Here is a 20,344-nt window from a genome sequence, read left to right as displayed (position 1 = left end):
CCTTGGTGCTGAAACGAGAATGTTGTCTTTCCCAAAGAGGGCGCTGTACATGGGTAGCAGTTAAAACAAGCTTTTGTCTTGGTAAAAACCACAGCCCTCTATCAGATATAAGTTGTACTTATACGCGCGCGTGTGTATGTGTGTGCTCGCCAGTCAGAGCGTATCGTTAAATCTCTCCGCTGCTCTCCAGGATCCATCCTAATTGGATGCCTCAGTTTTGGCAAGAGGTCCAGATTAAACGAGCTCGTGCAGAGGAAGCCATTAAGTGGTCACAGCTCAAGTATATCCTGAAGGGGAAGTGGCAGACACACTTAAACGGGTTCTAATAGGTCCAAGATGAGAGTGTCTTCAAGAAGGTTTTAGGAATTAAAAATTTGAGTGATATATATATAGTAATTTTTTATTTACAGATATTTGTCTCTTTATATTTTTTTCGCCTGCAAGGACACTCGGACAAGCTTTCTACGTCCTCGACGCTCAAAACTTGCGCGGAGCAAAGCTGTTTGCGATTGTGAGACGAGGAGATGACGTCGGACAAAAGGCCGTGAAGTGTGGCTGCGCAGTCAAGTGACTATCAATCACTTGAGTTTGGAAGAGCAGGAGCCACTGGAAGCTTGAAACTCCCCCACAACATATTGATTATTTGGTGCGTAAAAACGCCGCATTCAAATTCATGTCAGGCTATTCAGCTTCTTTAAAAAGTGAACGATGTCCGTCCATCCTCCTTTTGGCGTAAAGGAATCTCTTCCGCCCTCCCACCACTCACATCAGCCATTACACTGTGACGCGTTTCAATACAAGGTGCTCATTAAGAGGGACGTTTGGTTTCTCTGACGTAGGTTTCAGTTCTCTAACGGCACCTGCCCCCTTTATAAGCCTCAGTAAGTCACCCGGGAGACCTCCACCAACAGTTCAATTTGACTGTTCCTCACTGTGCGGCGGAAGGTCGAGGGTCTTCAGAAAAAGTCTGTTACGCGCTCCGTTACCCTTAAGTGCCCCAGCACATGACTCTAAAAATACTTCAGGTAAGTTCTGCATGTTTTTCAAGTTTTCCTACATTTTTAGAAGCATTTAGCAAATAGCTTTTTGCACAGGACGCTTTCTTGTTTTTTTAACGTGTCAAAAATGGGTAATGATTTTTTTTTTTATGCGCTCTGTGCGTAAATTGAATTTTACGTACATGATTCATTACAGGAGACAGACAAAGAAAAGGACAGACCAAAGTCTATTACCATAGGACCGCTGACCATTTTTAAAATGATTTCTGAACAATTTGTTTGGTTTATTTTTTATTTAAAGAATCGTTTCTATGTTTTTTCCCCAACAAGGCAACATGCACCTTGGGCTGTATCATGTTATTTTGATAAACCGTACCAAGAAAACATGGTATTTATTTTCAATACATTTTCATCTTACGCGATAATGTGGAGATGATTTTACCCCAAAATAGCCAAAAACATATTTTTATAAAGAGCTTTTTGTGGTTAATCTTTACCTCGATTTTTTTTCTTTTGTTTGTAAAGGTAGAAAAGCACATGAAATTTGCTTCTGTATCGGCAACAGGGAATAAAAACTAATTTACCATTTTAAAAGTTAAAGTAGTCATTACATCAAATCGAGCAAGAAAGATGTTTATTTTTTATACATTTATTTCAAACCAACCTAACAATTCAATATGTTGCTTCTGTCACTTTCTTGTCCAAAAGTCGGAAATAAAAGCCAAATAATTACTTTTTTTTTTTTTTAACTTTGACTCCACACAGGTCTTGATGCCTTCCCGTTCCTAGCGGAAGACCGCTGCGACGATGACCATCCATGTAGAGGGGCTTGTGGCTATCGCGGTCTTTTATCTGCTGATCCTGTTCGTCGGCATCTGGGCGGCATGGAAGAACAAGCACTCCGGAGAGGCGGAGGGCACCGACCGCAGCGAAACCATCATGGTCGGAGGGAGAGATATTGGATTATTTGTGGGTGGATTCACCATGACAGGTGAGGTTTTAACTTGTTATAACTAAGTGACACAAAGGAGATTGGTGTCTTTTTTAAAGACACTTTCTTCTTTTAATAAGTGGAATGAGCTTAAATTAATATTTTCTGATTGTTTTAATTAGTTCTGTAAATGTATTTCACTTTGGCCAAGTTTGTGTTCAGATTTTTGCTCTTTATAATTCATATTGGAAGCTTTAATCCGATGCGTGTATGTGCAAAATTTCCAGCGACCTGGGTTGGAGGAGGGTACATCAATGGCACTGCAGAGTATGTGTATCTTCCAGATTATGGCTTGGCTTGGGCTCAAGCCCCATTTGGATATGCACTCAGTCTAGTTCTGGGTGAGTGTTTCTTTGTGTTTAAAATAATGCAAATTGCTGATTTTATATTGCTTCTGAGATATTATATTGCTTGAGAAAGGATTTGGGGCAATTTGGACACAGATCTGATATCTTTCTACCCATTTACATTTAAACAAAGCAGCACTTTAATGCTCTTACTTACTGGGTGCTAATCAGACCTCTACAAGTATTATTCTGCTAAAGAGTCTGAGGGGGACTCTTTAGGTTTGCTTTTTTGTTTGTTTGTTGTTTTTTTCTGCCAGGGGCTGTGGACATAATATGTAATGTGTGCACCCTTTGTACCAGGTGGTCTCTTTTTTGCTAAGCCCATGCGCTCACGAGGTTACGTCACTATGTTGGACCCGTTCCAGCAGCTGTACGGGAAACGAATGGGAGGCCTTCTCTTCATACCTGCTCTCATGGGCGAGATTTTCTGGTCTGCCGCCATCTTATCAGCCCTCGGTAAATTTTACTGTTGTAATCAGTACAAGATAAGCGATCGGTGTGGTCAGTGAAGTCAAGCTTCATCATTTGACTTCATGATGCTGCAGTGATCATAACATCCTTTCAATCTGTTCATCTCTTCACGATCTCAGGTGCCACTCTGAGTGTCATCGTGGACATCAACATTAAGATGTCCGTGGTCATCTCTGCGCTTATTGCAATCTTTTACACCCTGGTTGGAGGACTTTACTCTGTGGCCTACACAGATGTTGTGCAGCTGTTTTGTATCTTTGTTGGTCTGGTAGGTTCACGCCAATCTGAAAATTAAATCACCCTCATTAATATACGGTAGTGTAACAAAAAACATGCGAATATATACTGCTTCACCTCTATATATTTTTTTAAGAACCCTCTTTTATTTGGATTTTCTTGTATGCTGCGTCTCTCTTCTCATCTTCTTTTCCATCGATACTTGTTTTTCTTGTCTGCAGTGGATCAGTGTCCCTTTTGCTTTGATCAACCCTGCGGTGTCAGACATCACTGTTACTGCCGTGAAGCACTTGTACCAGTCACCCTGGATAGGCAGCGTCCAGAAGGGGGACACTTGGGTCTGGATTGACAACTTCTGCCTCTTGGTACTGTAACCACGAGCTGTTGATCTCATGTTTTATCTCACTGCTTTATTACTTTGGAAAAATACTGACACTAATTAGATGGATAAATTAAATTGTGAGACGATTTGTTGATCAAATACTCCAAAATGACTGAAATGAGCTGAAAATAGTGAATGCTGCCAATCAGAGGCATTTAAAATCTGTGAACTATAGTAACCACTGATTTACATTTGTATTAGTTTCTTCTTTTATTTTGGAGACAAATTCTGCCAGCTGATTACTCTGATAAATCATCTAAAAGTGAATTTGCCATAGTAATAACTGCTTGTTGCAGCGATAAAATGTATTAGACTCTCAAAATGAATCTTCCGCTTACCGGCAGCTGCTGTGAAGCTGTAATAGTTGACTGTAATGTGGTTTTACTTTATAGCACAGTTTGGTTTTTTTAAAATGTTTTTAGCAAACACAAATTAAATGCAAATGATTAAAAGTATTTTTCTCCTTCAATCATGACCTCATCTTGTGCTTTTAATAACTTTCTTATCCCCCCCAGTTAAAAATCTTTTTGATTAGAGGATTTTGCTTGTTGTACAGATTTGTGATTTGGGGTTATAATAAATGAGATTATATTGACCGTGAGTGCTATTCACTTGATTTGAACTGTGCTGCAGATGTTAGGAGGAATACCTTGGCAAGTGTATTTCCAGAGAGTCCTGTCAGCCTCTTCGGCTACGTACGCCCAGGTCCTTTCCTTTCTGGCTGCTTTCGGGTGCCTCGTCATGGCTGTGCCCTCCGTTCTCATCGGGGCCATCGGGGCCTCCACAGGTTAGAGACAATAATGTATGGTGTATTTATATATGTATGTATGATGAGGGTCAGCAGCTCTGTCTTCTGTCATCATGGTAAAGTGGAAGTGCTGTCCTGAATACTGTGGCAGGTGTTGATACTTCACAATAGTGTCACATCTATACAAGAACCTTCAGATGAAAAACGAAGGTTGGATTCAACAATGAGTGTATTTCAGCCAAAGAGTGCCATGGGTTTGCCTCCCAGTACTTAGCCATAGATGCCAAGTACCTGATGCTGCTATCTTATATTCTTTTCATGTCTTTTGTGAAGTATTTCTATGTTGTGTATAAAGCCAGAAGAAGGTGTCATTCTATGTCTGTTTGTGTGTGTGTGTGTGTGTGTGTGTGTGTGTTTGTTTGGGACTGCTCTGGATGGATCCATGTTGCCCTTAGATCTGAGAGAACCTGGTAAATAGCAGCTGGTTCACCTCATCCATAATGAAACAGCAATCAGTTTAATAACCATGCTGGTTGTGTAAATATTACATTAGAGGGAGGCAAGGGACCGAATTAGTAGTTTGATCTTCAGATTTTTTTCTGGCTTCAGATTCCTCAGTGAACAGGTGATGTTGCTCTGTTTTGTCCTGTACTAAAATATATATTATTTATATCTATTATTTGCAGAAGCAAGAAATTTAAAAGAACAAATGTGATTCTCCAGTGCAAATATATTTAATATTTAACATGTTGTGCATGTCCAGCTATGGCTTTAATGTTTCTCTGTTTATTTGGTTGAATTTCGTTGGTGCAGAATTATGAATTTCTCTGCATGAATGTGCTTGTATAGATTTATAGATATTAGTGGGTGTATTTTGCACTTCTGTTCATCACGGATGTCTTTTAAAATGTTTATTTTGCCGTCCTCAGACTGGAACCAGACATCCTACGGTGCCATTCCCCCTAAAAACAAAACTGAAGCAGATATGATATTACCCATTGTCCTCCAACACCTTTGCCCTCCATTTGTCTCCTTTTTTGGCCTGGGAGCAGTTTCTGCAGCCGTCATGTCGTCTGCAGACTCCTCCATCCTTTCAGCAAGCTCCATGTTTGCAAGGAACATCTACCAGCTTGCCTTCAGACAGTCAGTAAGTGCATGTCTGGTCCTTGGACACATGTAATTATGCACTAACAGTTTTCTCTTTAAGTTTAAATAAAATTCAGCTTGACGTGTATTTTTTGCTTCTATCTTTCTGCTTAGGCATCTGACCGTGAAATTGTGTGGGTGATGCGTATCACTATCTTTGTATTCGGCGGTCTTGCCACCTTGATGGCCCTGGTAACCGGCACGGTTTACGGCCTCTGGTACCTGAGCTCAGATCTGGTTTACGTCATCATCTTCCCCCAGCTGCTCAGTGTGCTCTTTGTCAAAGGAACCAACACTTACGGCTCAGTAGCTGCATATCTGTTCGGTATGGTGCTGCGTATAGGCGGAGGTGAGCCCTACCTGCAGCTTCCTCCCTTCATTTACTACCCCGGCTGGATGACTGAGCAGCGGAAGCACCATATAACCGGAGAACTGGAAGAAATCGTTGTCCAAAAGTTCCCCTTCAAGACCATATCGATGCTGGCCTCCTTTCTGGGTAACGTTGCCGTCTCATACCTGGCAAAGTACCTGTTTGAGAGTGGCAAGATTTCACACAAATACGACTTTCTTGATGCCGTGGTGTCCAAGCACAGCGGAGAGATCATGGATAAAACTACGCTTGTGACTCGTGGCAACGCCATTGGGCTGTCGGAGATGGCACCCATGAAACCGCGGCTGAGTGTGACCTTGGCGGCTGCCTTTACACGCCGTGATACGTTGCCAACAGAAACAGTAGAGGAGGAAGAGGAAGAGTCCAGCCCTGACTCCTCCCACCACGAGGAAGAATGACGCAGTAAAATGAAGAAAATTAAATAAACAAAAAGTGAGCAATTGACTGAACTGACAGAGAATCAAAAGACAGCAAAGAAACATCCTCTTACAGGACTACAAATACAGCACCCCGCGTGACTGGATAACAGCTACGTGCCAGGATATATAGTGTAGCAGCTTGCTGATTGTCAAGACATGAAGCGGTCTTTCTGTGAAGTAAAGCAAACACGCCTACATACATACATACACTCAGAGTATTTATCAATAGCTGTTTCTATTATATATTCATTCTTTTTTTTAACTGGTTTGGTGAAAACTGTGTTTAGAGACTTTTTAATTGATTATTAATTTTCCATCGATAACGAGAAAGGCGCTCACTTGCTGAAAGATGCTGCTGTTCACACAGAGCAAAAGAGGGTGAAATATTCAATCAGAAGTACAACACAGACTGACAGCACAACCACTGTTTAGACTCAATGTACAAATCAGATGAAAGCAATAACACACACACACACACACACCTTAACAGCTGTACGGAAATGATTACAGAGCGCCGCCTGTGAGAGTAACTGAAACAGATCAGCAAAAGGAGATGATGGATATGATTTTCTCTTTTATTAAACTGGGTTTTCATATATAAATTAGTTCTCACACAATTCCACATAAAGACAGACAGGAAGTCACGTCTCTCATGTTCGTTATAGATCAATGAACCTATACTCATAATTACTGTGAATCAAGAAAGGCACGAATCACGTGCCACGCCGTGTAGAAAATATACAAGCAGTAGTGATGGTAGCCGACTTGAAGCATTAGCTAATATTCTCTTTAATGTCAGGTGTAGACACTGTTTTAAAGTATGTAAACTAGTGTTTAAAATGATCTTGTAATCAGCTGCCTTAATGAAGCTCGGTAAAACAGATGCTCTCGTTTCCACAGCTCTGATGCCGGTCAGACTGCAGTGAACTAAGACTTGAATATGAATGTAACCTCTACCAAAAAAGAAAAAAACAGAAAAAAAAAATCGGATTATATCCGATAGTGTACTTCTAGATTTTATTCATGATTTGCAAAGTGTTGCAGAACAATGTGGTGGCAGGTTCAGACGGATCTGTTGTTTGCTTGTTGTCAGCAGTGTACAGATTATTTTCTCTGTGATGTGTATCTTTATGTACATACAAGAGTGGAGAAAAAAATCAAGGATGACAAATAATGCTGGTTAAAATTATTCATATACGATAGGAAGGATGTTTATTTATTTTTGATGTCATAAAAAATTGAAACAATAAAAAAAGCAAATTATAAAAATATATAAAAATAATTTTTATAAGAAGAGAAAATTGTCACTTCACTTCTTTCTTGTCTGTTTTTTTAATGATCTTTAATACTGAAAATTTGAAGTTGTCATATTTCCATTAAGCACGTCCATTTCTATATTTCTTTATATATTTCTTTTAGCTGCTTTCTCTGTTTTATTCAGTTGGGAACGAAACGCACAGAGAACCGTGAGCTTTCAGGGATGAGGTCTTGTTGTGGGGGTTTTATGGTAGTGGTTTCCAACCTTAATGGCATGTGATTGCTGTGACTCATATTGCAGGGGTTCAACCAAAAGGGTTATTATTCACTCACACTAAATTAGAAAAAAATAACCTATAATTTACAAAAAGAAGGAACAAAGACCAGAAAAAGCCTCAGATATCTATTTCTTCTGTTATTTTAGAGTATTACAGCCAATTGTAATCATTTCCTTATATTCTGGCGAGCTAACCACTTGCGACCCCCCCGCTGTCAGTTATTTTGACATGTAGACTTTCTTTCATGCAGGGACAGGCTGAACATGAATTTGCTTCTCCAGACGTGTTGTTGTTTGTTAGGCCCTTCAGCTAGCTGGATGGCAGACTGAGGAACAAGAAAACGTCCAAAAACGTGACTGAAATTACAATCGCTTGGCTTGCATCTTTGTTCCCCTCCTTGTCCACAGTGAATGATGGCATCTTAAAATAGCTCTCCTCTCTGGTTATTTACATTACTTTAAGTGCTGGACTCTCTGTCATCTGGACTCAGGGAGGAGCCATCCGAGGGTGGGCAGACTTGCTCGTGATCAGGCGGGGCAGATAAGACTTGGGTGGTGTACCTTAATGGCGTCCGATGCCATAAAATTCACCAGCTCCGGAATAGCGCAGGAATGACGCAGGTGCCCCACCCATCCGCCGCACCGCCTCCCTACATTATCAGTGTCCTTTCTTGACGTCCTTGAGGACTTGGAGCAATCCCATAAAGAGAACAGAGGGTGGAGAAAGAGAGCGAGTTCCATCTCCATTCATAGAAAGTACCTCAGAGAGCACTCATGATAATTAACAATTATGGGGGGGGGAACTGTCACTTGTCCAAAAGTCAATCCATTTATCCAGGCCTTTACGGGAGGAGGAGATTGTTGGGGGAGGGTTTTCTGCAGAGGACTGTCATCTGGAGAGAATTTGGACACAAACCAAAACAGATTTGTTGATTCATAAGCACTAGATATATTTAGAGTGTCCTGGGATGTCTTTGCAGGCGTCATTGATAGTTTGGTCTTTGTTTTCATCGTGAAATTCTAATGTTTTTTTTAATTGTTTCTTTTCATCTGTTCTTCTACGAAGGGATGTTGTTAAAATATGCACTTAGATCTCAAAAGGAGACCAGCAAACAAAGAATTCCCTAAACGGGATCAATTATTTTTGGGGGAGTAAAAAGGGTTTTTTTTGTTGTTTTTTTTAATTAGAGGTTTTCAAATCTCACTGTAGTCTAGTGATGTGACTTGTTATTAAATTTCTCCCAAGTAACACTTACTGTACTGAGACCCCAACATTCTTTATGTCGGTCTTACCAACAGCAGCCGGTGGAAATTTCCTTCATTTATAAAAGTCTTAAGACACTTTTCCTTCACTGCACTTTATCTGCTTCAGCTGTCTTCTCTGATTTCTTTGTGAGCTCATTTTCCCAGACCAACCTGAAGAGATAAGCAGGAATTCTTGGAATCAAGGTCCCGCTTTCCCTGAATGTGGACACAAGGAGATGAGATTACAGACGGCACATTCAGATACACATCTCACGTGCTGCAGTCGGGCATAACTTTAAAGAGCAGACTCGAGGTAAGGTAGCTGTTCAGGTATCAAACTGCTTGCTGGAAAATGCCATTTGCTGTGAGGATTGGTTATTATTTATTTTTTTAAAGCTCTGAAAGAGACTGAGCTTCCAGCAACCAACAACAATACTGTGACACCAAAACAGCTCACAACAAAGCGCATCAACACATGTAAAGCCACGGCGTCACAAGAATAACGTACAGTAAAAATATAAACATTACAACATTAACATTAAACAAACACTATCTGGCAGAGTATTTCTAACAGTAATGCAGCAAATAATCAAGCCAAAGAAATTTTCACTTTAAGACTTTTATATTTTTAAAGCTATGTTATGGCAAAGGAAGTGAATTGCATTTTAGGATACCCACTTTTGAAGACAAATTCAAATAACCCTGAAGTGATTAAATCACATTTTAGACTATTTTTAAAAGTTAATAAAAACTGAATACAAGCTAGCCTCATCATCTGGAGCCGTGGCACTGTGAAGGCAATCTCAAAAGCCCTTTCCTCATTTATTAAGACTCTAATAAGGAGAAATCTTATTTTATTAAAGCTCCAAGCCCCAATCACTTAACCCTGTCTTGGTGCTGAAACACAGACTAGAAAGCAGCTAAAATGCTTGATACCTCAAAGAAATGTGTTTTTTATTATCTGGTATTACAAAAAACATTTTTAATTTTTTTTTTTTTTTGGGGGGGGGGCCCCTGTGCATCATCCTGCTCAGTGATGGTCAAATACACCGATATACAAAGTGAAGTAATAATATAAAATGCACACTGTGGAGGAAACCTTTGATGGACATGCATTCTCTATCTCCTCTGCACACAATGTGACACAAGCTCATATCTCATCTAAGGCTCATGCACCATTATCATGTCTGCTATTTATGTCCTTCTTAAGTAATGTCCCCTAATTTAATCACAAGGGAGCTAATTGAAACATGGGAGGAGGGGATAAGACAAACAAGCGATGTCCATTTGAGGACAAATGTGGTTCTGTGTGTGTGATGTAGTAATGCAAATTGAAATAAAGAAATAAAAATAATGCTTTTTCTGCTTGTAGGTACAAACATGATGCTTTTTTCCAATGCATGAACAGATGTGTACACAAACACACCGTACAATAATGCCACGTCTAATTGTTTCCCATATATCTGTCCATCTCCTCCATTAGTCTCTCCAAGCAGCTGAGGAACATCTGCAGCAAAATGAATGCAATGGCTGCTCTAATCGAATCAGCCAGGAGAACTTAATTATACAAGCAGCTTTGTTCCATTCGCGCTGGCTGCAGGTAGACTGTCTAGAGCTCACCGCAGGAATGAGACAAATGCTCTGCAATCAGCAAACCTACTAATTCTTAATGAGTCAGAGCCACGAATCAGCTTCAGCAATATGGAATTCTAGCTGTGGCTGACAGACTTGCTTAAATCCAGATTTTACAAGTAGGGGAGAGCCATCAGCTCTACTCGATCAATGAGAATCAAATTGTTCCGATGCACCATGGTCAGTGTGTAGAGACAAAAAAACAAAGAAAGAAAAAAAAAAACAAGTGCAACATGATGATTAGTTTTACATTTTTGCTTGTTTTGGTTGAATATACTGCTAAGTTTACACGTGGTTTGACTACATTTGACAACATTTTGCTGGTGGGTAACCCAAAACTGGCTGAAATATTCCACTTTTCTTCTCTTAATCAAAGACATCTTTGTCGATCCTGGTGAACAGGTGCCTTCAAAATGAACATTTGTCTCACATTCTTGGCAGTCCTTTCAAATTTGCAGTCATATATTTTCTTGTTCAGATGTATTGATAACCATGGTACTCATTAACCCAATCACACACATTCAACTTTTTTTTTTTTTTAATGTCTGTACCTAATCGCCTTGTCATGGTTCAGTATCTTCCCCAGGGATACATCAATATGTAGACTGGAGAAGTTGGGGATCGACAGCCACCCTCATATGAAGCATACAATGTATGTACAATGTATATTTTAATATTGTGTCCTGAGAAAAATGTGAGTTGGACCTTTTTCTTTGACAAAGTTAGTTTGGAAAATTGAGCAAGCTGTACAATGCTCATGCGTCTGTGGTATCTTTATTTCTCTACATGTCTTGTTGATCTCCTGAGGGCTGCTCTGCTTCACAGCAGGTTCGCCTTCAGCCCATCTCTTTTCTAAAGACAGGAAGGAACGGGTGTGCTGGCTGGACCGTCATTTTTTCCTCCCATAGAAAGTCAGTGATGAGAATAATGTCGTGGCCATACACTCCACACATACACACACAAACATAAAAAAAACCACAATAGCCCCAAGGGACGTGTGCACTCTTTGAATGAAGATGCAGAGGGTGGAAAGGACTGATGTGAACCTTTCATATACACACTTAAACACACAAGAGCCTGAGTGGGGATGGGGGTGGGTGACCCAGGACTAAAGACGCCAAATTTTAGATAAAAATTCAGTTCAGCTGTCCTGTAATTTTAACTACAGCTATGATTTAGCGGTATTTTAAGTAGCTGAACAAGATGAACTATTGTTTTATTAGATAATTATTGGGATTGTATTTCATTAAATTCAATACAAAACAGTAAAGTAACACTGTGGTTCAGAAATGGTGCAGCATAGGAGACGAAACAAAGGACAAAGAAAGAAGGAAAGGGTCATCCTACCTCTGAGCTCATCGTGACGTATATCTGCCCGCAGCTCCGCCCTGGCCTACGTGTGCTTTATGCGTGCGTATTGGAGTGTCTTGTATCACAATCAGTTCTCGAGCTGAATCTGAGCCAGAAGATCCATTAGAGCTGATTGAGGAGCATCAGGGTGCAGAAGTAAGCCTGAGAGAAGGTGAGAAAGAAATGACACAACCAACATGAGCACGAGGACAACTGGAGCCACAAGTAACTCTACACAAGTAAAGACACACATACATGTACAGTAGTACAAAGAATATTATATAAAGCCGCTCGATAATAGTGGAAAGAATACCAATAAAGTGTATCGATATGAGTCAAAGTGTGCGTCTGCAGTTCAGCATCAACAAATGAAGTTAACAGGAGTTCATGTGACTAGTTCACATGACATAGAAATCAGCTTTTAAACAGAGTGCAGTTATGGGTTTCTTCAAATATTAACTAGGTGACAATAAATGTCCTAGAACCAAAATTAATTTGCAGGTGACAAACTAACAATTTAAAGACTGAGCTGGCACGTTGAAGCTCCAAAGACACACCCACAGATCCACCAATTAAACTGTAAACAAGACATAATCATTTTTTTAAAGAAAAAAACTTAAATGAAATTAAACATGAATTGTTTTTGAAGTTTTTCAAAAAAAAAAAATCCATGTTATGCAAAAACATGCAGGCAGAAAATGCATTACTTCAAAGATCAATGAGGAGAGAAGCAGAGGCCCCGACTTCTGAATCAAAACAACAACACATGCAGATGTTTGACACCAACGCCAACTACAGAAGTGACTTAACAGCAGTGAATCTTTGCACTCTGATGTAGTAAATAACCGGATGCTTGGACGTGATCACTAATCTTACCACACATTTACAGATGATTAAATACACAACTTCCTAACCACAGAAATCTGTGTGAGGTGGCATACATGAGATAGTGGCTTCAGTCTTTCCTACTTGCTGTTTTTGTTACAGTGAAGGAGACACAGGGATGATGCCTTTGTTGTTTTGTCATAGATGATGTGAAGGTAATCATTTTCATCAAGGCCTCATTCTTAGAACAGATTGCAAATGGTAAAGATGAATTACACTGGACTCACTGTTTCTTATACGAAGTAATTTTGATTATTAATTACATTATTGATTAACAAGTGACTCAAAATCAGTATCAGATAATTAAAGGTATTTATAGGTTTATCTGACTTTTATACATCACATACACAGCTTCAGCCAAAGTGCCCACTAGAGGGCACACTTGTTCAAAAGTCTACAAATATTCTAAATCACAAAACTAATGAGTCATAATTCTGGTTTGTTTTTGTCAGATGTCAAACAAATCCAGATGCAACCTGAGAAGGGAACATGAAAGAGTCTGTGCATCAATCATCCAGGGATGAGGGAAATCTCAGATGGTTGATTCTGTTCATCGTTACATTTATCACTGAGACATAACTTTCAGCATACTGGTTACTTAACAGCCTTTTGGAAATGATTTTCATACTTTCATGTAACAGTAAAAAAGAAATAATCCCTCCTTTTGTTGTAGATGCGTAGTAGATGGTGGGCTCAAGCCTGAAGCCATCAAATTGAAGAGGTGGAAGTGGAAGAACGTCTGGTTGGTGTACTACAACCCTCCTAGCCGCCCGTGGATGCTGGGAGGAGACAGCACTGTCTTATGAAGCCAAGTCAACCAGTGATACATGCAAACTTGTATCCTGGGGTCCGTTCTTCGTACCTCGCTTACTACATCCAAGATCAAATCATCGCGCTAACTTTGAGCTCGCTATTCCGGTGTTGTGCCAAAAAGTGATTGTCTGCCAAAAACTGATTTCCGGTATTTGCCAAAAACTGATTGCTCGTATTTAAACTGCTATAAGTAACTTGTTGGGCTATAATATGTGAAACATATGTCAAATGCATCCCTCATGGATGACATAAAGTCATCTTGAGCCACAAACAACATTCGTGTAACAAGGTAGAAGCCGCAATCAGTTTTTGGCAGTGACTTTTATATAACCTTTATTTATGCAGTTAAAAAAATCTCATTAACATTAAAAATGTCTTTTGTAAGAGTAAGTTGGCCAAGAGGACAGCAGAAATGGCAGCAAATATTACAATATTTCTGTAAAAATATTTTAAGTGGGGATAAAGGACCGGATTGGTTATAATGTAAGTACAATAGCAGAGAGTTGTAAAGATACTTGAAAAACAGATATTGTTTTAATTCTCTATATAACCCCTTTGTAAACCCTGTTCACCGAAGTCTATTTACGAACATACGTAAAGATATTACACATAAAAAATACACAGAAACATTGGAAATCAGTTTTTGGCAGACAATCACTTTTTGGCACAACACCGGTTCTTCGAACACACCTGTTGTTGACGATTAGTATAGCTGGATGAAGTAATGTGAGATCACTGGGTGGCTTAACAGGGGCTACGCATCGATAGTAGAAACATTGATCGGCAACCCTTTGATTGGTCGGCGAAAATGTCGAAGGAGCGCGCTCGGTATTTTTCGGCAGCAGAGCAAGAACTCTTGAGTGAGGGATTTCAGGAGTTTCAGAGTTTAATTAAAACGCAAGGGAACACTGCAAAGGCTGCAAAAGCAAGGAGAGAGGGCTGGCAGAAAGTTGCTGACAAATTAAACTCGTAAGTAATTTAATAATAATAATAATAATGGATTGGATTTATATAGCGCTTTTCAAGGCACCCAAAGCGCTTTACAATACCACTATTCATTCACTCTCACATGACTGACAGAAGCGAGGCTGCCATATCGCGCCATCGGCCCCTCTGGCCATCACCAGTAGGCGGTAGGGTAAATTTATTATATTATATTACATTATATCCTCTTTCACATTAGAGCCACAACAGGACCCACTAGAACATGGGAACAAGTAAAAGTGAAATATAAGAATATTCTACAGAATGGTAATATTTATCACTTATATTGCTTTTAGTCTCTTGAAAAGAGACCCTGAAATAATCTGTTTGTTTATAACAGCAACCAAGAAAAGGGCAGAGCAAAAAAAGACAGGTGGTGGTCCTGCACCCCCTCGTCAACAAGTTGGTTAAGTAAATAATACCCTCACGGGAAAATCGATATCTCTCTATGAGCACACTGTCGCGCTGAGCTAAAGGATCCTGTCTGTCCCGCAATATACGCTGAATTCTGAAAACTCTCCTTATCAATCTTGCACCTTCCGCAATGGGTTGCTCGCGTATACGGACAGGACATGGCTGCGACAGGCTTCCCAAATCCACCTTCGCTTTTATAGCCGTGGTCTCTCATCTTGCTTACATGAAGTAATTTACTATTACTACTCTGAACTATGAATTACATCTGAAATAATCAAATACATGAAATAGAATGATTAATAGTACATTTCCCTTTTTTTAGGAAATGACCTGTATGTATCTGTGTGAAATCAATAAAAGGATCAAGTGCTGCATTATCTTTAGTTACATTGATAATATTTATTTATAGTAAAACAGTGGTAAAATATCGCTGTTGCTTTCGTATAAATAAAAAAAAAAAAAAATTTTTAAAATTAAATAGTAAAAAAAAAAAAAATAATAATAAAAAATAATAATAATAATAATAAAATATATAAAATATACAGAGTTGAATATGTGCAAAAAGTGGCTTAAAATAATTTAATTAAATAAAATAAAAAATGAACAAATCGCTTAAATTAAAATAAAAATTATTACATAAAAAAATAAAAAAAAAAAAATAATAAATTATACAATAATAAAAAAAAAAAATAAATTAATTAAAAAATTATAAAATCATATCTAATAATAATAAAATAAAAAAAAAAAAAATAAAAATATATATATATATATATATATATATATATATATATATATATATATATATATATATGATGACACACACACACAAAATGGTAATCATTATAATATGAAAAAAAAAAAAAATAAAAAAATAAAAAATAAAAAATAAAAAAAACCAAGAGCCAAGAAGAATATTAAAAAAAAAAAACTAAAAAAAAAAAACCAAACAAAAAAATCAAAAAAAAAGTGGTTAAAAAAAAAAAAATAAAAAAAAAATTAAATTAGAAAAAAAATAGCAGCAAAAAAAAAAAAAAAATTTTTATATTATAATAATAAAATAAAAAAAAAATAATTGATAAAGATTAAAAAATAAATAAATTTAAAAAAAAAAAATAATAAAAAAAATAAAAAATAAAAAAAAAAAAAAAAAAAAAAAAAAAAATTTAAAATTAAAAAAAAAAAATGCAATAAATAAAAGTTTAAAAAAAAAAAAAAAAAACAAAAAAAAAAAAAAAAAAAAACAGTAACAAAGAACAAACACAAATTAAAAATAAAAAAAAAAAAAAAAAAAAAAAAAATTCAAAAAAAAAATTAAAAAAAAAAAAAAAAAATTTTAATAAAAAAAATAATAAAAAACACACAATATTAAAAAAAAAAAAAAAGAAAAGCAAAATTAAACTAACTAACTAATTAACAAAATACTAACTAATTAACTAACAAACAAACAAACAAACAAACAAACAAACAAACAAACAAAAAAAAAAACAAAAAAAAAAAAAAAAAAAAAAAAAAAAAAAATAATAAAAAAAAAAAAAATAAGATATATATATAATATAAAAATTATAAAAAAGAATATATATATAAATAATAAGAGTATAGAAATATGGAAAAAAATATGAAAAAAAAAGAAAGAAAGATAAATGATATTATTTTTATATTTTTTAAAAAAAATAAAATTAAATTTTTTTATAATAAGAATTGTTGAAAATTATGGTGTGTTAAAATATTGGTATTTTATATAAAAATTACATCTGAAATAATCAAATACATGAAATAGAATGATTTTTAGGAAATGACCTGTATGTATCTGTATGGAAATCAATAAAAGAATCAAAGTACTGCATTATCTTTAGTTACATTGATAATATTTATTTATGGAAAAACAGTGGTAAAATATCGCTGTTGCTTTCGTATAAATGAAGCGGACATACCTGAGTGGCCGCGATCTAATCCTGTTTACATAAAGTAAGCCTGCTCCCGAGCAGGTTTACGCTTACGGCTCTGTTGCTATGACAGCAAGTCCCGGATGAGCTTCGGGGAACCGAACGATCCAAGATCACGCGAAATCGTCAACAATCAAATCCAGCTAACTTACTTAGCGAGGTACGAGGAACGGACCCCTGGTGATAATTGGAGAGATGTCTGCCAATAAGTCTTTTGTGCAATATGAGAACATCTGAATAAGCAGCTCCCCCTACAGCCTCCTGTAAGGTATACACCTTTAAATAATATACTCTCATATTTCAGAGTTTAAGAACAATTTCAACCAAACAATAATCAAACACATAGAGAGGAAGAAACAGAGAAACACAGGAAACCCTAACCACCATGTTTGGAGGATCAGACTCTTTTGTTTTTGCTTTTTTCTTCAGTAATCAGACATATCATACTGCAATGTGTGCATACATGTACACAGAATAGCGTGAATGAAATGAAACCATAACAGTAGTATTTAACTAAAACTTCTAAAGTACCCTATATTAAATAATATTAACGCTTTGTTTTTCATGTACTTTAAAATGAAAATAATGTTTAATGTCAGTTTTAGCACATATTCGTACATGAACATGGCCATTGTCGTCTTCTTCTTCTCTCATTCTTTCTCTGTCTTCTCTCCTGACTGTGATACTGTCGGGAGGCGCTGAAATAAGGAAAAAGAGGAGGAACTTTTTCCTTATTTCAGCGCCTCCCGACAGTACCACAGTCCCACTCTTGGATGAGAGCTTAAACAACAATGAAGTAGAACAAAGGAAGCTTTTATCACAAAAAAGTACATTTGGGATGTGTCCACTAATAAAAGGCACCTTTTTCTTGTTAAAAACAAAAGTGAGAAATAAACTAATAATGCAGGTAAAACAGAAATATTTCCTGGATTTTTTGCTTCTATGGTAGTGAGGTGCAGCAGGGTGTGTACTGATGAGGGCAGCCTGGCTCCTTCATTTAAATTTGGTCAGACTTTGACGTCATATTGTGAGTTGCCAACCTCTGGATTAGCTCACATGTCATCACACAGAAGATCTCAGAAACTGTAATGTCAATGTCAATGTTTTCATCCTGAATTGACTGAATAAAAATGGCAGTTTTATAAAAGTTACACATCCCCATTTTTGCCGTTTCCTGTCTTGGCTGCTTCATTCATGTTGGAAATATCATATCCACTAGCAAGCTGACTCTGAGGGAGACCATCAGCCTCAGCAGTGAAGGGCAGAAAGGTGCACATGGAATACACATTACGGTATATCTCTATGTTGTCTATACTCACTATGTATTAATAGACCTCTCTGCATTGAATCATATCTGTTATTAACCTCTGTCTCTCTTCCACAGCATGTCTTTATCCTGTCTTCCTTCTCTCACCCCAACCGGTCGCAGCAGATGGCCCCGCCCCTCCCTGAGCCTGGTTCTGCCGGAGGTTTCTTCCTGTTAAAAGGGAGTTTTTCCTTCCCACTGTCGCCAAAGTGCTTGCTCATAGGGGGTCATATGATTGTTGGGTTTTTCTCTGTATCTATGAAGCGCCTTGAGGCGACTTTTGTTGTGATTTGGCGCTATATAAATAAAATATTGAATTGAATTGAATTGAATGTTTTGATAACAGTTTTTCAACATCTAATATTTGAGATAATTCTGATCTTTTTGTCATTAATCTCTTGGATGAGCCCCCAACTGTGCATGGCCCCCTGGGCAAGTGTCCAGCATGCCCTTTGGGTGATCCAGCCAAGCCTGGATAGCAAAATGACTCTGGACCGGTGTTGTACCAAAAAGTGATTGTCTGTTCATATTTATTCTACTGTAAAAGACTTGTTGGTATAGAATATATGAAACATATGTCAAATGTTTCCTCATGAATGATATCATCCCTTCTATCCCTTTGAAGAAGTGAGGCTCCATAAATGCTAAAGAGGTAAGTATTATTTCTCAGTTGCAATCAATAGAAGAAAATAAACTGTAGAAAAAAAAACAGAAGAAAGAAGAAGAGAAACAACAATTTAACATAAACCAGTGACACACTCCAGGGTAGGGCTGGGCTATATCATACCGTTCTCGATAATACTGGTGTAATGTTGGGCAATGATAAGAAAATGAAATATCGCGATAGAATATGGGTAAAACGTGCATGCACAGTGCCTTTGTTTACATACGCACATGGCGGCGACGCGGAATGAGAAGAGCGAAAGTAGATCGTTGAATGAAACGGATGAACCAGAATTGGTTTAAAAATGCTGCAACTTCAGTGGTGTGGAACTGGTTTAGCTTTCGTCCGTCAGATACACAACAAAGCACTATTTTTGGTAGAGCATGCTAGCGGGCCGTCGTTATTACCGTGTTTTTTGGAAAATACGGCACACTTAAAATCAATCCTTTGATTTTTCTGAAAATCGACAGTGCCCCTTATAATCCCGTGTGCCTTATGTATGAATTCTGGTTGTGTTTACTGACCTCGAAACGATTTTATGTGGTACACGGCGCTCGAAAATCTGTCAAATGTTTTAGTACGACTTTGCTAAGCTACGAAGCCGCACCACTTGATGGATTGTCGGAGCATTACGGCTATCGTAGGCAGGAGCCTTGCGGAGGCTGAAAATGGCCAAAACGCCCGATGAATCCAAGGTCCACTACTGACGATATGATAATCTAGATCAGATCTCTAATCCCTAAACCTAACCAAGGAAGAAAAAATGACAGATTAGCCTGGGTAAAAGACTGAAAGTTGAGGCACACAACGATGTGTGCTGCTGGGAAAGTTTCTGGGCTACCTTTCCTCATAACAGCCATCCCTCAAGAGTCTCTCCATTTAAATCGATGCATTATCAGGGACTGTAACATCTAATCCTTTTACTGAATCAGCAAACATCATTCCTGTCACAAGGCAGAAGCTGCAACCACCTTTTGCCAAAGTTACATATCTTATATTCATCCAGTTAAAAAGTGTCATTGACATTAAAAAGTGTTTTTTAAGAGTGATCTGGCCAAGAGCAGGGCTCTAGTACGGTGTACATTTTAGGACATCGTCAGGTCTCAGGAAAAAAGTTGTCAGGCATCAGTCTCAGACGAAAAAATGTCAGGTCTCAGTCTCGGACGAAAAAATGTCAGGTCTCAGACTCGGACGAAAAAATGTCAGGTCTCAGAACACGAGCTAACAGACAGAGAGAAAATCTTCTGCAGGTGGCTCCATGACATTTTTTAGTCTGAAACCTGACATTTTTTCGTCTGAGACTGATGCCTGACAACTTTTTTCCTGAAACCCAACGATGTCCTAAAATGTACACCGTAGCGGTGATGCTAATCAGAAGGCTGGACCGTCCAATTTCCCCAGCCGTTTACTTCCGGCCTACCCGACCTTCTGAGGACCCGGCCCA

At 37.9% G+C, this 20,344-nt stretch overlaps 1 protein-coding gene and 1 long non-coding RNA gene across 2 annotated transcripts; one reads left to right on the top strand and one right to left on the bottom strand.

Annotated features, from left to right (window-relative positions):
• The first annotated feature begins 205 nt into the window (after positions 1-205).
• On the top strand, positions 206-7,387 carry LOC102312032 (high-affinity choline transporter 1). The gene is made up of 9 exons (XM_005937161.3): positions 206-1,025; positions 1,764-1,989; positions 2,217-2,330; positions 2,637-2,792; positions 2,927-3,075; positions 3,266-3,409; positions 4,060-4,213; positions 5,104-5,321; positions 5,435-7,387. Exons 2-9 carry the CDS (start codon positions 1,806-1,808, stop codon positions 6,107-6,109), a joined length of 1,794 nt encoding a protein of 597 aa, XP_005937223.1. The 5' UTR covers positions 206-1,025; positions 1,764-1,805; the 3' UTR covers positions 6,110-7,387.
• A 74-nt stretch (positions 7,388-7,461) lies between these two features.
• Positions 7,462-12,482, bottom strand: LOC102311717. The gene is made up of 3 exons (XR_316761.2): positions 11,889-12,482; positions 8,958-9,125; positions 7,462-8,557 (listed from the first exon to the last, which is right to left on the bottom strand). It is a non-coding gene; the product is annotated as an uncharacterized LOC102311717 (long non-coding RNA).
• Positions 12,483-20,344: the final 7,862 nt, after the last annotated feature.

The sequence above is a fragment of the Haplochromis burtoni genome, unplaced genomic scaffold, assembly GCF_018398535.1.
Source record: "Haplochromis burtoni strain Fernald_Lab_line unplaced genomic scaffold, NCSU_Asbu1 Contig_59, whole genome shotgun sequence".
NCBI lineage: Eukaryota > Metazoa > Chordata > Actinopteri > Cichliformes > Cichlidae > Haplochromis > Haplochromis burtoni.
The sequence above is the reverse complement of the archived record's forward strand: the minus strand, read 5'-3'. Positions and strand labels throughout refer to the sequence as shown.